Raw genomic sequence first — 20,365 nt, forward strand, 5'->3', positions numbered from 1 at the left:
GTGACTGGAGATCCAGCCCTGTGGGAATTCATTTGTCAATTAGATTAATGTGAGTAATTGCAAAGAGCCAGCAATAAACAAGTAAAGAAAAGACAATCACAATTCCTTCAGTTTTTTTATTAACACATATCAACATGTCCACTTAAAAGGACTAAGTAGCAAATATGTTTTCTTCTGCATTCAACTGAACACAAAAGGCTAATTTCTGTACATTCACTAAGGCTCTGTCTTTAGGGAAAACACAGGTTTCCATAAGGCAAACAATATCTACAGGAATGATATTAAGTACTTTATCCAGCATGTCAATTTACATCTCAGTTCTTCCTGACAGTACAAAGATGCAAGCTAGTAGCATGATCTGCTCTGCCATTTCATATTTTACAGCCTTAATACACAGTAAAGGGAAAAGGCAAGTATAAAATAAGTTCACATTATCAGAATGTGTCATTTGAGAGTTTTCCTGTGTAAGGTAGGTTGGTGTATCAGCAGGAAAAAGGTTGGACTGTTGCTCAACACTGAACCAATTCTGAATAAATAAAAAAAGAAAAAAAATATTGTGTAGTCTGAACGTGTATATAAATCTTAAAATGAATATGTAAATAAATATCATACATGACAGTCACATTTCTTTATCAGCGTGCATTGTGCAACCCCCATACCAGCCTTTCATTCACCCCTAACTGTCACATCTGGCAGTTTCATGTCACTTTAACAGCATTCAAACCTCACAACACAAGAAAAATTTTCAAATGTTTTAAAGCTGATTTGTCAGTTATTATTTCTGCTAAAAGTCACTGCATGAGACAGTTGTGAAATGAGGGAACAGCGGTTCTAAAAGGTGCAATTACAAATGTTTTTTCACAGCAGTTGATGGTTAATACAAATGGTAATGACGATAGCTACTTGAAAATAGCATTAGTTTCAGCTCATCTAAACAGCCTTCAAGATGCAGGATGTCTGCTTCAATTAGGTGGCTTACTATTCGCTGTTGCAAGATGATACAGTTGATTAAATCATGTTTGTTTTTTAAACACAAACTTGAACTAAACTTTAAATGAAAAAAATACTGCACTATGGACTAAATGTGAGTGGATGCAGAAAAGTCACATTCCACAAGGCATGTGGATAACTTAAGACGAATAAAACGTAGCTGGGCAGTTTAATGTAATCTCCCATTCAAAGAATGGCAGGTATTGGGAACTTAAATCTGTACAGTTACTGAACACCAACAACTAAATGGTCAGATAATGCATAGCCTCTTTACTTAACGCTGTCTTCACACAATGTTAAAAAAACTCATTAAAACACTGATTACACCCTCTGTGCTCCACACACATAACAAAGCAGGCAGCACATTGACTCCAATTTCACCAACGGTGCAAATCAGCAACTTACACTTAAAGTGCCTTCATACACGCAGAGTTGCTCCACTGTACGATGAAGGCAGCTTACAACTTCCAATTCAGAAACCCAACCTCAGATTTTAATCCAGACAGACGTAAGGCAGTATGTTTAACCTGCTCTCATCTCCATGCGGGTCTAAGGAGATGCACTCGGTCCAGTCATACCAACTACCCTTTGTGTCATAGCAACCGTTAACCCCGGACCAGTGTTGCTTGTGTAATCTGTTCAGATCTTCATTGATGATCTCTCTGCTAACCCCCGGTAAATCCCTTGCTGGGAGTTCTGGTGCCAACACGTGTGTTTTCTTGACATCTGTACTTCGGTGGTCTTCTTTTTTCAAGAACTCGGTCATGAAAAAGTGTGCACCAGGGGTGTGGGCGCCTGACGATGTCAGCACGTTGCATTGCTGGCTAAGGTACGACTGGATTATTTCACTCCTCGACAGCGCTTTCCAGTCTGTCTGCTGGAAGGGACTGGGAGGAACCGGTGGATTCTGCTTCGGCTGTTCTGACAACTGAGATTCAGGTCTGTGGCCTAGTTTGACCTCACCCTCATGGCAAGACTCCTTATGAAAGGAGGATTTGATCTGTCCTGTTACAGGGTCAAATGTAAGTCTTCTGTCTTTTAACCTGACTGGTTTAGTGCCGTCTTCTACAGTCTGTCCCTCTAAATTTACCACATGGTCCTTAGGCCTGTATTTCTGTCTTTTCCTTTTCTCTGTTCTGCCAACAGCACCATCATCTTCCAAACTGGCCACGTCACTGCAGCAGGAAGCATACGAGTTGTGAAGAGACATAATGGGAGGCCTGCTTTGAGAATCCAAATCTGAACTGTCTGTGTGCAAACCCTGAACACCACCATTGAAAGGCTGAGTGGAAGGGCCCAGCCCAAAGGTGTCCACAGACCCAGGCCTCACAGTGGGGCTAGAAAGACCTTGTGCTTGTGATGTAGTTGGTTTGACACCAGCTTCCTGCTTTGGGGTTTGAGGACTGTCCACAGAACCGCGTGGGCTTCTGGGTCGATACTGCCCCCCAGAGACAGCTTGCTCTTGTCTGGCTTGCTGCTGCAGAACTGATGCTTTTAGCAAAGAAGAAGTGCTAGGAGGTTTGCTGTATCCCAGGGCACTTGGATGAGGTTTTACAGCATTGACTGGGATTTTAATTAGCCTGTCATTATCCAATGGCTCAGAAATCTCCCTGTCTAAAGGCTGATTTGCACAAGTATCTGTAAAAAATTCAGAGCTACCGCCTATTCCATTGGTTGGCAGCGGTTTGGAGTTATGCATTTTATCAGTAAGAGTAGTTTTGGATATCTTGGCTGGTAAGAGCTGTCCTTCCTTCTGGTCACCCTTACGTTTCCTTTTGCTTGGTTTCTCCAGCCTCGAGGAGTAGCAGTTGTTGAAGTCATTTCTGTTCTTCAACTCTGCGCCTGTTTTACCTGATGGTGTGGTGGCAGCTGGAATGGCGATGCAGGGATGAGCACCACCACTGGAAGACCATGATGCACCGGTGTGTCCTTTGGACAACATTTCACCCTTCCCCGGCTCAATGAGCTTCTGCCAGTTTCGCAGGAGCTTCTTGGCCCTTTTTGCAAGGTCCTCATTCTTGGTTCTCTTCCGGACATCGTTGATGAGCTTGCCAAGACGGGTTTCCTTTAAGAAGAGAAGATCAGTGTTAAAAACAGCAGCTTTGGATTCAACTGCATTTTATTTTGAATGCACACATACTGTAGGTCTGAATGCAACCCACCTCCAGTGCCTCTTTGGTGATAGGATGTTTCTCCAAATAGGAGATCACCTCCATAACTACCACCATGTTGCATATCTGCTGAAAAGACACATAGGTTTATAGATCACAATCCTGAGACATCACAATTTGAGATTTAGAACTTCACAGGCCCAATTTACATAAGTTCTCCAGAGAGAGAAAGAGAGGCTGTTAAAAGGTTGAGGCATACTTTGAATAAACTTTCAAATGTGCACCTGTATTTCAAGAGATGGTGAGTTCCTACTGGTTTCAGGCTCAATATGACAAACTGAGATTACATGCAAATGTGCCATTGTATACCAAAAGAAAAGGACAGATCTGCAAGTAAGATAGAAAAAAGAGCTAATACCTGCCCATTCACTTTAATCTGGGCCTGCTCTGTGCCAACTAAGGTTCGGTGATATGACAAAATACATGAAGAGATGATATAAATGTGTCCGCCATCTTAGATTTTTCCGATAATCATTGTATCATAAATAACATTAGCATTCTCTTTCCCACATTGGAAGAATGCTTGCTTTATGATTTGAATGTGCCGTTGGCCAATCATGAATTGAGTTGGGGCTAGTGACGTGTGACTGCCGACTGTCTCGTTAGAAGAACAAAATGATGATGGCTGCATACGAGCTAAAGCTAAAGAGAGAGTTTTAAGCGTCCTGGAAGAAGGAGTTCAGTGTTTCCACACACATAGACTAATGTGTTACAGTGTGCCACACTATCAACACCGCCGCACATTTCTTATTAATTTTTTTTTTTTTTAAACGCCAATTTATTTATTTTTAAATGCCATTTTAAAAACACGTTCCGCTGCATTTCCTTTCCCTGCTCTCCTCCGCGCGGCAATGGTTATAGTTAGAGTTAAGATGATGGTTAGCTGCCTGGAAGACGTTGGAGGCTTAAAACACCATTGAGCCCACCGTACACACAGTATCTGTCTCCATCAAGGAGAGAAGACAGCGAAATTCACGAAAGGTTGGGATCTATCTTGTGAACACCTTTACACAATCACACATTCACAATCTCCGACCCGACTCTTAGCAAAAAAGCGATTGTGCCCCCTTTAGAAAGTTAACTAGTCGCAAGTTTGTGGTAAAATGCAGTTGGGTTGTCGAGGTTAAAACACTATATGTAGCAGCTGTGAATCAAATAAACGTATTATAAATAATGTTATGTCATTTTTTACTCTTACACTGAATGTTAGCTGCTTCAATCCAGATGAGTATTGAAAAGGATTTTCCGCGACTGAAAAAAAGCACGCCACAAATTGCTTTCCAATCTGTGGGAAACACCGGAGTTTTCTTATGTAGCAAAAGAGGATGTCGATGAAACAACTACAAAGTTTTCTAAACGTTGCCACATGTTTGAGTCCAAGGCAGACAAAAGTGGACCATTTTTCAAAGTAACGTTTTTATTCAGAAAACAAGTAAAAATTTACTTTGGGCAAGTAGAATTCTTTTTCACTAGCCTGAACGGGCAATTGAAAAAAAAAACTACCATAACATTAAACTCTGCAAACCTTTTAAAATAGTAGGCAATGTTGCAACTCAATAAAGGATTGCTTAATGGCAATATTGGATTTGTTTTTAGGATTTCTGCATCAATGTAATAAAGTACCTAGATGTATCAGGTGCTGGATTTAACAAAACAATACTTTTCTATGTGGTTATTAATATATATCATGGTAGAGGAATTCATATCAGCCACTTATAACACCAGCTGTGTGTATGTATGATCAAAATAATACAGTATAGTGGACATTATTAAGAATATTATTATTATTATTACGTTATGTGCTTAAACCTGTAGTGCAGTATACATTATCACTACAAAAGGCCATACTTACATTTCTCCAAGTTAGCAAATAACATATCTAGCTTCAGTTAATGAGGCTTATGAGATGTCAATTTTTTTTTTAATATAGTACTTTTCGATGACTGGCAATACGTGTGGTACAGAGGAACTGGACAGCATCCTGCCAAAGTGTGGTATTACAATGTCACGGTGTTAAACTTGTATCGGATACTGTCCAGTTGTGATGTTGCCAGATAAGTGTTGTAACATACCATGACAACCTCACCAGGTGTGTGATAGAGAAGGGTAGAGATGATGTTTTAATCTTACACGCAGCCTTGATCTTACTAAAACCCCAATTAATCAACTCAGCTCCGTTTTGCAAGTCTCCAGTCCTGAAGTATTTTTAAGTGCACACAAATAAGCTAACTTGGCTGCGTTAACATTAGCCAGCAGAAGTCACTCAGCTAAGCGCCGGAATGACTGGCATTAGTTACTTTAGCTAACTATTACTGTTAGCCAGCTAATTAGCAAGAAAATACTAACTCGCCATTCAAACATTGACTGCCCCCACTTTGTCAACCCGGAGTCGGCTTGGCCTTGTTGTTTGCCTTTCTGCGCCCAGTTCGTCCTCTGGAAACTAGCGGTTATACTCACATTGCTCTGGCCGTCGATGGCCTGTAGCAGCCGGTCTCTCATCACCTGCGGAGTGGCTGTAGCCGCTGTCATCGCCTGGCGGTGTCGCGGGTCAGGACGGACTAGACAGCAGAATCCCCCGAAGAGGCGGCAGTGGGAAACCTGTCCACACTCACATGCTCGATAGAAGAGCTCCTCTGGGCGTGAGCACCATGTTTTATGATGCTTTTATTTTTGTTTTTATTCGCCGCCGTCACGATTTAATAATTCGGACGACAAGAACAGAAAATCCTGTCCGGGAATCGGCTACCCCCCTCGGCTGGTAGCCTCCTCCTTCTCTTCTCATCAGGCTTTTTGTTAAGCGTTCGCGCAGAGCATGATGGGAGAATTTTACGTAACCAATTGTTCACATCCGCCGTACGTCCCCGTTCCTCCGGTCTTTAATACCTAATACCGTTTAATACCTATGTTTAATCTATGTGTTTAATACGTCCATTCGTAGGCCTACCCCTTGTTCTAAAAAGGTTCTTCATTCATTATTTTTTGATTCCTACGTTTCATACCGTAACAGTTTTCCATTTAGAAGTTCCAAAAAGGATATGCGGTGTCTTTGAATTGAAACATAAAATTGTTTATTTATTATTCTGGATGTGCACACAGCATTTGGAAATACAAGACGATCATAGTAAAAATATAATGCAAAGCCATACTTCAAAGATATTCTGTTTATATACCAATTTCGCTCAATGAAGTCAATATTGGATCATATGGACCCCTCTTGCCAGTAGACAATCACAACCACTAAATAAACAGACATTGTATAAGAAAATTATAATTTTTATTATTTTGAATAAGGACACATTACATTGTAGGGCAAATACATTTACTTACAGCACATGTGCCCCAGAATAAAGGAATATGCCTTTTTTTTTATCTGCATTAAAATATTCTGTTTGGACATACACTAGAGTGTGAGTACATTTGGAGATGTTTGTACAGAGGAGATAAGTTCATTAAGTGACAGTGATAATTTGACTCTTCCGTTGAATCAAGTAAAAGGATAAAAGGATTTTTAAGCAAGACGATCTTGGCAAGTCAAAAGGTTTTCCACCAGCTTTGATTACTACTGGGTCTTTAAATGATGAAACACAGATAACGAGTCACAGTTAAACATGTTTTATCCTGTTAGTGAAGTCTGTCCCTCATTTCAACCCTGCTGTTTGTTAAATAAGCAAACTGACACGCTGGAGAAAATTAACTCATGTTTTATAATGAAGCACAGGGGCACACAACAACAACAACATGTATTCAGCAAAGGGAAGGGTGTTGGTGGAGTTACAGCTTAAAAGCCAAGGGTACAAATGTAAACTTCTGTAAGACAAAATAAATACAGCGATTCATAAATTCCTGTACAGCTGAAAGCAGACTTATGATTTGGGGTTGTGAAGAAAATGGAGAATAATTACAGTTAAAAAGGGCAAAAAGAACAACAAACTAACCAAGGAAAAGTTTATAGCATCCAACTTTGAAAAACAGCATCCTGATGAAAGTCCAGTCACCAAAAATGTTGATCATGACCCAAACAATCTGTGAGGATTGAAGACATTCAGCCAGTTAGAAAAACAAGAACTTCACATAACATTTCTAGAACTCTTTAAAAAATGTATTCTAGGACATGTAGGGGAGCACAAACTGCAGCACAGTTGAACAACAGCCAGGATGAAGGAAGGAAAGTAGGCTTGGAAATGTGAATATTAGAAATAACAATCTATCCATCTATCTATCCATCAATCTATTTTCACATTCCTGTAAAATATGTAAATCATTAAGTCCATCTCCCAGTACTTTCTGACATATCCCTGTCTCAGGCACCCCAAGTCCATTGGTTCCTAATAAAGGCCTACATCTCCAAAAAATGGGTCACAAATATAGTTTCCTCAGTAAAAAGGCTCAGTAATTACTTAAAACAGCTGGGCACTGTAGTTATTTTTTTTTAGCAAATGTTACTCAAACAGTGGTAAACTGTGTATATGTTGGAGACTATTTTTTGACATGGACTAATAAACATTTGGTCCACTAGTGGGTATTTACAACAGCAAGATGGTGTGGACTAACACTAATAAAATAGTGTTAATTATAATTAACACACGCCAGCGCAACATCAATGTGTTTTTAATTGTTAATGTGAAACAATGGAGCTTTATGGCAAAAAGGGATAAGATGTATATTAGTATTAAACTACAGCTACATGACCAGCATCAGCTTAAAGTCGAATACTCACACGACCATGCAGAACATCATGAAGATGTTCCACAGAGCGATGAAGATCCTAAAGTATCGCAGGCTGAGCAGAAACTCTCTGATGTTGTCACCTGAAACGCAGATTTTTGTGGCACAGCTTTGAGAACTCCATTTTGCTGTGACACACACTTTTTAGTGATCTTTTCCCCAGCTCTCTCATACACATACACACCTGTTGTCGGTGATTTGGACTCATCTCCAAATCCTTGGGACTCCTTTCTTTTGCTGCAAAACACCCAACGTTAAACTCTTATTTTGCTTTGTTGCTCTGATGGAAGGTTTTAGAAAGTGTGACTGTAACGTTAATACTCACAGCTTGAAGTTCAGCACAGCCCCTGCATTCACCAGTAAGGTCCTAGAGAGCACAGAGAGACAAATAGTTGATCTAGCTACCTGCTGAGCTGAGCTAACCTTAGCTGGTGAGCTGGCATTAGCACGGAGCTAGCTTGTTATTTAGCTTGACGCCGCCATCTAACCAGCAACACAGTGCACAATAACACACACACCCACAACATTCCCATTACACAAAACGTATCCGTATGTGAAACAAGTCAAAAAGAAAACAAATTACCCGAATATCAACAGATCTCCGATCATTTTGTTCACATCACGTCAAAGAAACACCTAACTTCCGTGTTCGTCACGTAATCAGGAATGTGACCAATACCGTTTCAGAGATCTGAGAATGTGGTTTTATGCCCTGCTTTCCTCTGTCAGGTTCTTCCTTCCCTGCGGCCGTGTGGTCTTTAATACATTTCTCCGCCAATGAAATGGTTACATGTGGTTTCAGTTATAGTAGCAATAAATGTTAATAGGCATAGGCAATGTCTATGGTAGTTGTACAGCAAAAAAATCTGCCTGAAAGACTAAAATTAGGGAAATACAATAATAAACAAAAACAAAACAAATAGGCTATGCACGAGCAACGTGCGCCACCTGTTGACAATAAACGTAATAGCAGCGTCAGGTTCAGACCTGCAGTGGTAGATTTGCTGTTGTTGCAGCTGGCTGACAAGGCACCTCTAGCCTTTATGATAGGCCTACTAAAAATGAGCGGAACTAAATGTATTTATTTATTTATTTATATATATATATATATTTCAGGTGGACAGAGATCCCCAGAATTGATGGTGTAAGGCTTTAACGTCTTTGGTTTCACAGCATAAGTTAAAAAGACAACAACGTGTAATTAGCCTCATTGAGGCTAACCATCAAGAACACAGATATCAAGAAACAATATGACTTTACGTAACACGACCTATATAAAGTTATATTTATATAAAAACACTTTAAACTTATAAAGAGGTTGGGTGCAAATGTATCTTAATTGGAAGAATCATCTTTATTTTGGTGGCTCTCATTCAGATGGATCACAAAACATGTTTGACCACAAGAACATTCTTGTATTCCTGAAAGTTGATATTTTGAAGCTACAACCCAGCAAACACATACCCTTTAGGGAACGTTCCCTAAAGGTTCTCTGGGAACCTTCCCAGAACGTTTCCTAAAGGTAAAATATTTTGGAACCTTCAGCTAACCTTCTCTGAACGTTCCCTAGGTTCTGTAAAGGTTAGTTTTGTAGAACCTTGAAATAACCTCCAGGGAACGTTCCCTAAAGGTTCTCTTAATGTTAATGTTTTACATTCAACTAACCTTTAGCATCCCACATAACAATTTTTGGTTCTCTAAAGTTTCCGGGAAGGTTCGCTGTAACAAGTATAATTGCAGTCAGAAACGTGTTAAGGGAACATGCTAAGGTTTAGGGAACGTACCCTGGAGGGTATTTCAAGGTTCTAGAAAACTAACCTTTACAGAACCTTTAGGGAACGTTCAGAGAAGGTTAGCTGAAGGTAAAAAAAAAAACTTAAGAGAACCTTTAGGGAACATTCATCCATCCATCCATCCATCCATCTTTGTCTGCTTATCCGGTGTCGGGTCACGGGGGGAGCAGCTCCAGCAGGGGACCCCAAACTTCCCTTTCCCGAGCAACATTAACCAGCTCCGACTGGGGGATCCCGAGGCGTTCCCAGGCCAGGTTGGAGATATAATCCCTCCACCTAGTCCTGGGTCTTCCCCGAGGCCTCCTCCCAGCTGGACGTGCCTGGAACACCTCCCTAGGGAGGCGCCCAGGGGGCATCCTTACCAGATGCCCAAACTACCTCAACTGGCTCCTTTCGACGCAAAGGAGCAGCGGCTCTACTCCGAGCTCCTCACGGATGACTGAGCTTCTCACCCTATCTCTACGGGAGACACCAGCCACTCTCCTGAGGAAACCCATTTCGGCCGCTTGTACCCTGGATCTCATTTTTAGGGAACGTTCCCTGGAGGTTATTTCAAGGTTCTACAAAACTAACCTACATAACTTTAAGAGAACGTTCCAGGAAGGTTAGCTGAAGGTTCAAAAATATTTTACCTTTAGGGAACGTTCTGGGAAGGTTCCCTAAAGGTATTACCTTCAGAGAACCTTTAGGGAACGTTCTGGGAAGGTTCCCTAAAGGTATTACCTGCAGAGAACCTTTAGGGAACGTTCCCTAAACGGTATGTGTTTGCTGGGTTACACGAACCTGCAGCCAACGTTCCCGGAACCTTCAGCGAACCAAAGTTGTTATGTGGGAAGGTTCAATTGTGTGGCTTGGGCGCCCCCTAGTGGTTGCTCTGATAATTCCCTTGGACATTTTAAAGCAAAAATAGAAAAATACATAAATAAAATGATTTTTCACATTTAAATACATACAATCCGGTTGTTATTTATTTATGTAGTTTCGGTATTACTGCGCCTTTAATAACACTATTTCTGCATCATCTGGAATTTGTAAACAGCAAGTGATCTCGCTGAGTCTGCAGCCTCAGTGCGCGATCTGATCTGGATTGAGAGATGTTGTTTTAGGAGGGGGTGAATACGTCTTTGTTCGTATTAAGAATGGACACTTGTCTCGGGCTTTGTTGTATTTCGTATTTCCAGGCTATACCTCTAATCGCGTCTCGTGGCTCAGTTAAATAATGCTTATTTCAACGATAAACACAGGAATTGTTGTTGCTTTTTTTTTTTTTTTCAAACAGCTGACATGTAAACCTGCTGTCGTCTAAAAAGCGCAGCAGCTGGCACAGACCGCATAGGACGACGATGCTGCTGCTGAGGCTGGAGATGAGTGGTATTAATAGGAGGGCTTGAGTGTCACTGGCTTTCACTGTCGAGACCGGGGGGTTTGGTGGAGAGTCGGTGTACCGGGTTTGGGGGGGCTTCACGATCCAGACTGCGCAGTTGGAATAAAACAAACTAACAAACAGGGACTCACTCTTAACAAACAGGCAACATGGAAGTGTTGGCAGTTCTTAATTTGGGCGATTTTGCCCAAGTTTTCTCCAAAATGGGAATGTTTCCCGTGTTTGATCTCGCTTATTACATCGTGTCCATCCTCTACCTCAAGTATGAGCCAGGTCAGTGTGTTCTACTCTACTATTCCCTTTCTAGCTCTCTCTCTCTCTCTCTCTCTCTCTCCAGATCAAGGATCTGCTTTATTATTTAAAAAAATTTGATTATATAAGCTATTCTTTTTATGTTATTTTGGCAGCTAGCTACACGCTTCACACTCACCAGTCCTGTGCCTAAATATATAAATATACATTTATTTACATCATCACAACGTAAAATAGATCTAGCTAGATTAACATATTTATTAACATGGAAAATTAATATGTAAACACTTATCAATTATTTTGTAGATGTAGCTAGCTATAACTTGAAATAAATTGAATGTGCATAATATTAGGTTGACTTTCTGTGTTATAACTACACAGTGTAATATCCCTATAGGGACTTTCTGTTGCTGTTATGTGTATAGTACCCATTCCTTAAAAACCATGACCTGTTACATCAACTCCAGAAGGACTTACAGCACTTACAGCTCTGCTGGTGTGAGGGAATGACTGTTGCTGCAGCAGTCTGACCTCATTTACACTGAGGAAATCACCGAACCACTCAGCTTTGGGTTAAGCTTGATATTGTCCAAGAATTAACTCCTTTGAGCAACAGAGCCTTAGGTGGATGAAACCTGAGAGGAAGGCCTGTGCATACCAGAGACTTAGGCAATAAATAGAATATCCTGAAATAGACAGTGTCAGTGGGCCTCAGAAGCCCCTCTGCTGCACACTTTTAGGCTGAAGTTGGGTGTGAATGTTAAACATGAAAAAACTGTTGAGCTAACAGCCCAGCATGACCTTATTTATTTATTTAGTATTACATAACTGATGGAAGAAAAGATATAGCTCCCTCTGACTGAAAGTTCAATCATTGTTGGCTCATTTTAATCTCAGTTGAACCAAACACACCTCAACCTCAAACACCTCATCACCATCTAAAGGTTTACAGCTCTAAATGAGCCTCAGATGTTTATCAAATCCTTCCAAAACAGCTTTTACGTCATATTTCATGTGTATCTCCCACAATTTCCTCAACAATTATGCTCCAGTCACTTTCAGTGAGAAAAATATAGGAGCTTACTTGTTAGATGAATAAACTTTTGGAAACTTGTTTTGTACTACATGAGCTATCTGGAGAAAGTTAATTGATAGTATATGGTTTTCTTTAATTCCTTTTAAGACTGGGTGCAAAGTCAGTTTAAAGCTCTTTGGGAGTACTGTGTCTCCAGAGGGAGCTACGTGCTGTCTGATAAACTGCCTCTAGTGATGTCACTTGAGGCAGCGACAGTTGAAGACTAGAAGTTTGAAAACGAAAAATCTCTGCTTGAGGCTAGCGACTCGAGGCAACATTAGCCGCTACCAGCATTACACACCTCAATCTCAGACCTAACGTTCGGTGATTGAGGTAGTTGCATTGTGGGTAATGTGGCGTTTTGACAAGAAAGAACTCAAGATTTGCCAAACTCTCACAAGAGGGTTGAGGTTAGGCATTGCCCTCTCAGTCTCGCGAAAGAGTTTTCGCATATCTAGGATGAACCATACAACCATAAATAAAGATCCTTTTTTAACTGTCCATCATGAGTTCGACAATGTTAAGGTAGTGCAATGCTAAATTAGTATAATACTCTTTCACAAGTCACAACTGTGGTTATTTACTAATTTGAGTGAACACATGCCTAAAGTTATGCATTGACGTAGTTATTAAAGTCCCTTTAATAAGTTTTAATGGTTTCAAAAAGCAGATGTGAAACTATGCTGGCACTCATATCTCACATAGTAGTAGAGGGAAAGGGGATTGTCTCACTTTGCTTTCAACACATTTTTTTTTTTCTCTTTAATGAAAAGAAAAAAAAGTCAAAAACATGGAGCGAGAGTTCTTGTTTTTTAATTTAAACAATCAGCATTTGTGTGTGTTTTAGAGGTAAAATCCATTATTTCATCAGCGCGCAGGCTAACTGTATCACGTGGCTACCAAAGCTGACTTCATGACTGTACTTTTATCTTACTTCACCTCTCATTTTACAGTCAAATGTCTCATGCTGCCAACATTTGCAAGATCTTTTTATATTCACCATTCCCTGTGTGTGCATGTGTCTGAGTGGAGAGTCCTAGTTCACAGTACATAGAAGAGCACATGAATGAGTTTTGGGGGTCAACATTGGGGGGTGGCGGGGTGGAGAGACAAGTGTGTGTGTGTGTGTGTGTGTGTGTGTGTGTGTGTGTGGGGGTGTCAAAGGTTAACCCAGGCCTGACAGTTGCAAGGTAGGAGAAGCAGTTGAGCAGAACATATTTATAGGGCGGCATTTCTCAGGATCAGATTGCTTTCATACTGAGCACCAGTGTCACCACGACACCCTCACCCACCTGTTGTTGGAGATTTGTGCGGTGAAGCAGCCGCGCTCTGTTCACAACTCCATTTACCGAAGGTCTCTAACAGTGATGTAGTCTTTACCCACATGGGAACATATACAGCCTTTAAATCATATCTTACTTTGCATATAACTATATAATATTTGTGTAGTTTGTCTTATGTGATCATGGTCATGTTCAGATTTCATACAACATTATAGGGGTGTGTTTTTGTTGTATATCTGGAAAGTAACTGAGTACATTTATTCAAGTTCTGGTCCAAAGTAGATCTTCAGGGTCTTTGTACCGCACATAAGTATTTTCATTTTATGCCACATACTTTATACTTCTATTCCACAATATTTCATTTTGTACTTTTTACTCATTACTACATTTATTTTCAGCTATACTTACTAACTAATTATCTTAATAGTTTGCTTTGCTTTCCCAGTGAGAGTTAATTGTAACACAGCACAAAGCATTAACATTTTTGCTATAGTTAGCTGCAGTTTATCATAACTTGCATACTGATTTCGAAATGTAATCAAAATGTTGCCTGGAGCTATAATTGAAGTGTTTTGATATATACCGTTGTAATGGATACCTGCCAGCCATCAGGCACAAGCAATTTCCATGTCCATGTCCATGTCAAGTCGATTTTATAGGCCAATAGCACAAGTCACAAACTTGCCTCAAGGAGCTTTACATTTTGTCCAACATACGACATCCTCTGTCCTTTTTGACCCTCACTTCGTATAAAGAAACCCCCCCCCCAAAAAAAATTCTTTAATGGGGAAAAAAGGTCAAAAGAAAAAAAACTCAGGAAGAGCAACTGAGGAGGGATCCCACCTCTTGGACAGACAGACGTGCACTACATGTGTTGTGTGTACAGAATAGACCAACAAAGTAAAATTACAGTATGGACAATCCTGATGACAAAAAGACAGATTGTAACTAGTCTACAATCTAGCTGCTAACAGTAGCTGCTATCAGATGGCTGCTTTTGAGTAAGTTTGGCTGCAGTGTCATAAAGAAATCTAGGCTTGTGTCCATCGTTACTGATTAAGTGAGAGAAATATCCTACTTAAGCAGCGGACAGAGCATGCTTATAATTTGAAATACGCTCGTGCAATGAGAGGTTTGACTGGTACAGAGAGTTTAAATGTTGTATAAATGTCATTTTATGGTATATTTTGACATGGTATAAATGCTTGTCATATAATAAGTCAGAGCTACATCTGTATACAAAAGAATACTAAAAGAATACAATCAGTTTAATAAGTTAAAGAGCTGTCTCATCTGCTCAAGTCGGTATACTTTAAAAACTCAGTCATCTGTTGAGTTGGTAAACTCACAAATAGACTGTAGTAAGTCCTGAGTCAATATTAGGTTATGATAAAAAAGGCGGATTATCAGGGCGTGAACTGACATGGTCGAATGGGAGTGGACAAAGATACAGCTCATAGACGCACAAGGGATCCACTGATAATATTTTTCAAAGGTTATCGCTAACAGTTTTGCTCTGCATGGAACTAACAGAAGGTTTTTAAAAATAAACATTTGATGACGATTTTCAATTTGACTGTTGTGATTCCCCCCAAAAGAATAAAGATACCAAAGATTTTCCTTTTGGTTGTGGTAAAGCTTCTAAAACAGGATTTAGACCATTAGGATTTAGCAGGTCATTAATAAGGAGGCTTTAATATTTATATAGTTTATTTTTATTTGATTTAGAACACGTGATGAAATTCAAACGAGCATTTTGCAAAACAGTTAAAAAATAATAATTTTTTTTAAATGTACTAATTAATAACTCTATTATCATTATTCTAAAATCTAAAATGAAGGAGAAATACATCATTAATTTGTTGTTAATTTGTGACAAGCATTGATCTGCCACAGAGCCTTTTTTTAAACGACCTCTAGGAGTCGCCAAGGTCAGAAATGTTAAAATCATAAACACAGCATGTTAGAAACTTTTTTACCCAATAGCTTTTACTATTTCTTATTCTTCTTTGTTTGAAGTATATACCTGTAATTAATCATTCCCATACACTGTTTTGCAAATAAATAAATAGAGTAATTGATTATGATTATGATGATATGATGACTGAAAAGACTAATTATTCCAGTAACACACTTCAGCTTCTGATGTTAAATAAAAGCCGCACACATCTTAAGCTTCACACACATAAAGTGAGTGCATAAAACTCCACCACCTTCACCAACACCCCTAACCTAACTCATATGCACACTGAAAATCCCTCTCGACTACACGGGGCGATATTTTCCTTGACAGCTCCTCCTCCATGTTACAGGCTCGGTGGAGGTTTCTCGCAGGAGTCCCGTGGCCTCCTGGCTCTGTGCCATGCTCTACTGCTTTGGTAGTTACATCCTGGCAGACATCATGCTTGGAAGCTCCCCCATCGACTATTTCCAATACAACAGCCACATCCTGCTGGCCTCAGCTGTCTGGTGAGAAAGTATTTAAGGTCACATGTGGATGGGACCATTAAGTCTGCTTATTTTTTATTTTTTTGTGTTCAGGCTTTTCATCTAACTTTTAAGACTCTGTATGTGATAAAAAATGATCCCCTATCAGACACAGTTTGGAGGTCATTCCCATTATTGTCAAGTGAACAAAATGGTGAATTCATTTTCCTGCTTTTTACAGGGAAAGAAACATTATAGATGTCTTTAAATTATCTGTTCAGCCAAATCACAAAAAAAGATTTCCCCCTCAAATCACAATCTGTATCGGCAGACAGTTTTGTTGTCATGTTTTTCAGGTTTTAGATATCGTAATAGGTCATTAGTGTGCAGGGCTCAAAGTGAAAATTACTTTTGAAAATCTGAAATGCAACACATCTGCAACATAGCAAACAATGTCCCAGTCACTCAGGATAATCTACAGACCTGAGTCACAACAGTTTCCTTTGAAAAAAAGGACAAAATATAGGCAGGCAAAGCGAAGCAAGTTTATTTTCATAACGACATTTCTAGGTGCTTAACATGAGGTAAAGAAATGTATCACAACTACATTTAAAAACACAGTTAACAGGAAAATAAAATAAAATGAGATTTAAAAAATGGGATGCTGTGAGATGACAGCAAAAAGCTAAACAGTAGATTACTCAACATCTTGGCAAACAATCTTTATGGCCAGACACTGAGGCTTAGTAGGATTTTTGTGTGATTTGAGTGAACTTATCTGTTAACATTCTATTCAAACCTAACACTCAGAGCTGAATATTTAATGTTTATCATCCCCTCCCCTCACCTAAGATCTTGTTCTCCACCATCTTTATCAGGTACCTCCTCTTTTACTGCCCACTGAACCTCTTCTATAAATGCGTGGCTTTCCTGCCCATCAAGCTGGTGTTGGTCGCCCTGAAGGAAGTTGTCCGCACTCGTAAGATCGCTGCAGGTGTTCACCACGCCCACCACGCCTACCACCACGGCTTCTTCATCATGGTCTTCGTTGGATACGTCAAAGGTCAGCGTCTTCTCATTTCACTGCGATTTGCTGCCATAAATGTGTTTATAGTGTCAGGACTTACTTACAATATATTATGCAGTATTACAGTATTTCATTCAGATTAGCAAGACAGTTTTGTGTTGCGGCACAAAATGTAGCCATGTTTAAGTTGGGTTATTGAATTCTCACAAAAAACTAATTTGATTGTGTTACATCCATCACTGGAGATGACAAACAGAACTGATTGCATACAACGTAGTTCCTGAAGGAGAGTGATGGAGATTGGTGGTCTCTGATGTGTGCAGGGTTACCAAGTTTTCAGGAATGTTTAATGTTCTATAGAGAAGAAAGTCTGTATATAATGCTGCTTGGTGAGCCTTGAGTCTTTGCTCCTCACTCTGACAGCAGCTCTCTGTGTTGACAGCGGCACTCAGTGAGCGACAGAGAGCAATTACACATTTAAACACGAGTGAAGACCACATGTGCATGCCGGTGTGCACTAGTGCCGTTCATTCATAATCAGTGAGTTTACATGCACTTAAGTAACTCGATAACTGGTTATGTGGGTAAGAACTTTGACTTTACTCAAAACCGGAGTCAAATTCCTGTATGTGTACACATAGTTGGCCAAACAAGCTGATTCTAATTCTGATTTGTTGGACTAAAGAAAGTGTATAGGAAGAAAATGTCAAAAATGTCTCCATGGACAATGTTTATGTTTGAACCCAGAAAGGCTCTAAAATGATTAAGAAGCAAATTAATGAAAAGTCTTGCAGTCATGATGATCTGTAGAATACTATAGACTTTATAATTTACCTCTGATGTCTTTGATGCACACCTAAACCACGTTTCCTGTATTATTTCAACATAAATTATCCAGTAGTAGAGAAAAGTCCATAGACATATATATAAAGGGTTGTCCTGGTCTGGTCTCTGCTTCAATAGTGAGGCCCTGCAGGCCTGTTGAAAATGGGGGGAGGAAAGCTGAAGCCAGATAAGAGCATTCACATGAGACAGACTTTTTTTGTCCTAATTTTTTTTTTCCACTGTCTATTTTTATCATCACAGGGTCTGGAGTGGCTCTCATTTCCAATTTTGAGCAGCTGCTGCGCGGTGTGTGGAGGCCCGACACCAATGAGATCCTCAACATGTCATTGTAAGTCGGAGTCTCCTGCTGCTGCAGGGAACACATGCTCATCTCTGCCTCCTCGAGCATGCAGGTGGTTCCAACCAAACCTCAGAGACAAAACTACAACTTAAAAGTTATTGTGCCTTAAATTGGACACGAAACACTGACAGATTTTCTTAGGTAACACAGCAGGTTTGTTGAAGTCACTATTCGTAGAATTTGAAATTGTCTGATGTTGGCGCCCTCCAGTGGTAGTATCAAAAAAGGCACTTTGGCAGACTGAAGTGCACCAAACTGTTAGATGAAAATCTCTTATCCCCTAAAAGAAAGGGGTTTGATAAGCCTAAGAGAATTTATTCAACCTACAGAGGGACGTTAGACCTTCAATCAAAACATTCAACTAAACAATTAAACATTCAATTTATATAAAAATGTAAAAATAATTGTAAAATTGTAGCACACCTTGCACACCTAAAGAAGTATGTTGGTCTAAAGAAGTGGTTACTTTTCTCCATAAAAACGCTTTTATCTTTCTCTCTATCTCTGATATGCAATCTAATCCTAATCACGTTGTTGTTGTGATCTCTGCTGCAGTCAGATGTTTAATGGTGCTCTAAGCGATGTCACGCATTTTTTAGGCTACAACATTTTTTGTCACATAAAGCAAACATCTCCTCACTATCTGCTAGCTGCCTGTCCCCTGAACACACTAAAAAAACATGGTCTCTGTAGACAGCCCAGGCTTCACAAACGGCAACAAAAACAAACTGGCCAACCTGCACCACGAAACATAACAAACAGAGTTCCAGCCAATAACCAACAAGAAGGATTTTTGGGTGGGGGTTGGGGGGTTAGTGCGCCGAAGTATGGAAGGGAGGGGGAGGGGACGGGATGAGGAGGAGGGAGGGGCGAGCTAGCCTCGTTTTGTTTGACAATACTTTGAACGTCAACAAGAAGTAACGTCAGCCAACATTGCTTAAAGCACTTTTAACTGATAGATTTGTCTCCTGACTCTGCAGCCCAACCAAAGCCAGTCTGTACGGAGCCATCCTCTTCACCCTGCAGGAGGCTCACTGGCTGCCAGTGTCCAAGAGCACCCTCATCCTTGTCTTCACCCTCTTCATGGCCACATGCAAGGTGAGATCAGCGAAGTGGAGTTGAAAATGTTTATGATTCATTTTAGGCCTGACATTTTAAAATCTGTGTTGACATTCTTCCAGTGTAACTTGAGCAGTTTGTCACATGCAAAGAGTAGCTAATATCTAAGTTCAGGAAATAAAAGAAAACTGAATATAATATAGTTAGAAAGAAAAATTTATAAAATGTTCCCTCTCTCTGAATTATTGCCCACATCTCTGATTTTATGTATTCAAGATGTTTGTTCGGCCTATAGGATTCACAAAAGACATTTTGGTGAGGAACAGCACATATAAACTCCACAGGTCACCTTTAAAGGGTTACTAATATAATGCCTCTCAATAGGATATAGTAAAAACAAGTTAATGGATCCTGATGTGTAAAATCTGTGAAGTGTCCCTTAAATTATCCCAAAATAAGGCTAACCTCTTCTAACTGACACCATCTTCCTTCAGGTGGTGATGACCGCCCGACACTCTCACGGCTCCCCCTTCGCCCTCATTGAGTCCTGGGTTTGCCATCTGCTGTTCGGCTCCCCTCTGGGTGGATCTGAGGAAGACCATCATCATCCTCCCGCCTCTGTCCCATCTTCACCTCTCAAAACCAAGGAGGAGCTGAGCGAAGGTACCCGCAAGAGGAAGGTCAAGAAAGCCGAGTAGGACGCCGAGCTGAAAACTGCATCATGGCCTCGACATGATGGGACCTCCCATTCCTAGGGAGAGGGGCAGTTTGATGTTTAACCAAATGAGACCCTTTCTATTAGAGCAAAATGGTGCTTTCTGCATTTTACACAGAACGAGGACTCTGTAAGTACCACGGCAAATGCTTCACACTTCAACCCAACCCGGACATTTGAAACCTATATATTTATGGGTTTGTGAACATCTGCATCTGTGCTCAACACTGTGTGGTGATCCAACTTCCTGTCTTTAAATAAAATCAAGAGAAACATTG

The 20,365-nt window shown here is 40.2% G+C and overlaps 3 protein-coding genes across 4 annotated transcripts; 1 reads left to right on the forward strand and 2 right to left on the reverse strand.

Moving 5' to 3' along the window:
• Positions 1–101: 101 nt before the first annotated feature.
• On the reverse strand, positions 102–5,963 carry LOC120565970 (mediator of RNA polymerase II transcription subunit 26-like). 2 transcript variants are annotated; one of them, XM_039812133.1, is made up of 3 exons: positions 5,619–5,963; positions 3,153–3,227; positions 102–3,055 (listed from the first exon to the last, which is right to left on the reverse strand). In XM_039812133.1, the coding sequence occupies exons 1-3, from the start codon at positions 5,688–5,690 to the stop codon at positions 1,484–1,486; spliced, it is 1,719 nt and encodes a 572-aa protein (XP_039668067.1). In that variant the 5' UTR covers positions 5,691–5,963; the 3' UTR covers positions 102–1,483. The 2 variants fall into 2 exon arrangements, with proteins under 2 accessions (XP_039668067.1, XP_039668066.1); XM_039812132.1 differs by having other exon boundaries at positions 3,153–3,230.
• A 455-nt stretch (positions 5,964–6,418) lies between these two features.
• On the reverse strand, positions 6,419–8,605 carry smim7 (small integral membrane protein 7). Its single transcript, XM_039812471.1, has 5 exons — positions 8,470–8,605; positions 8,212–8,253; positions 8,071–8,123; positions 7,879–7,969; positions 6,419–7,184 (listed from the first exon to the last, which is right to left on the reverse strand). The coding sequence occupies exons 1-5, from the start codon at positions 8,493–8,495 to the stop codon at positions 7,169–7,171; spliced, it is 228 nt and encodes a 75-aa protein (XP_039668405.1). The 5' UTR covers positions 8,496–8,605; the 3' UTR covers positions 6,419–7,168.
• A 2,358-nt stretch (positions 8,606–10,963) lies between these two features.
• On the forward strand, positions 10,964–20,365 carry tmem38a (transmembrane protein 38A). Its single transcript, XM_039812387.1, has 6 exons — positions 10,964–11,336; positions 15,986–16,142; positions 16,979–17,163; positions 18,214–18,301; positions 19,294–19,411; positions 19,867–20,365. The coding sequence occupies exons 1-6, from the start codon at positions 11,213–11,215 to the stop codon at positions 20,068–20,070; spliced, it is 876 nt and encodes a 291-aa protein (XP_039668321.1). The 5' UTR covers positions 10,964–11,212; the 3' UTR covers positions 20,071–20,365.

The sequence above is a fragment of the Perca fluviatilis genome, chromosome 9, assembly GCF_010015445.1.
Source record: "Perca fluviatilis chromosome 9, GENO_Pfluv_1.0, whole genome shotgun sequence".
Classification (NCBI taxonomy): Eukaryota; Metazoa; Chordata; class Actinopteri; order Perciformes; family Percidae; genus Perca; species Perca fluviatilis.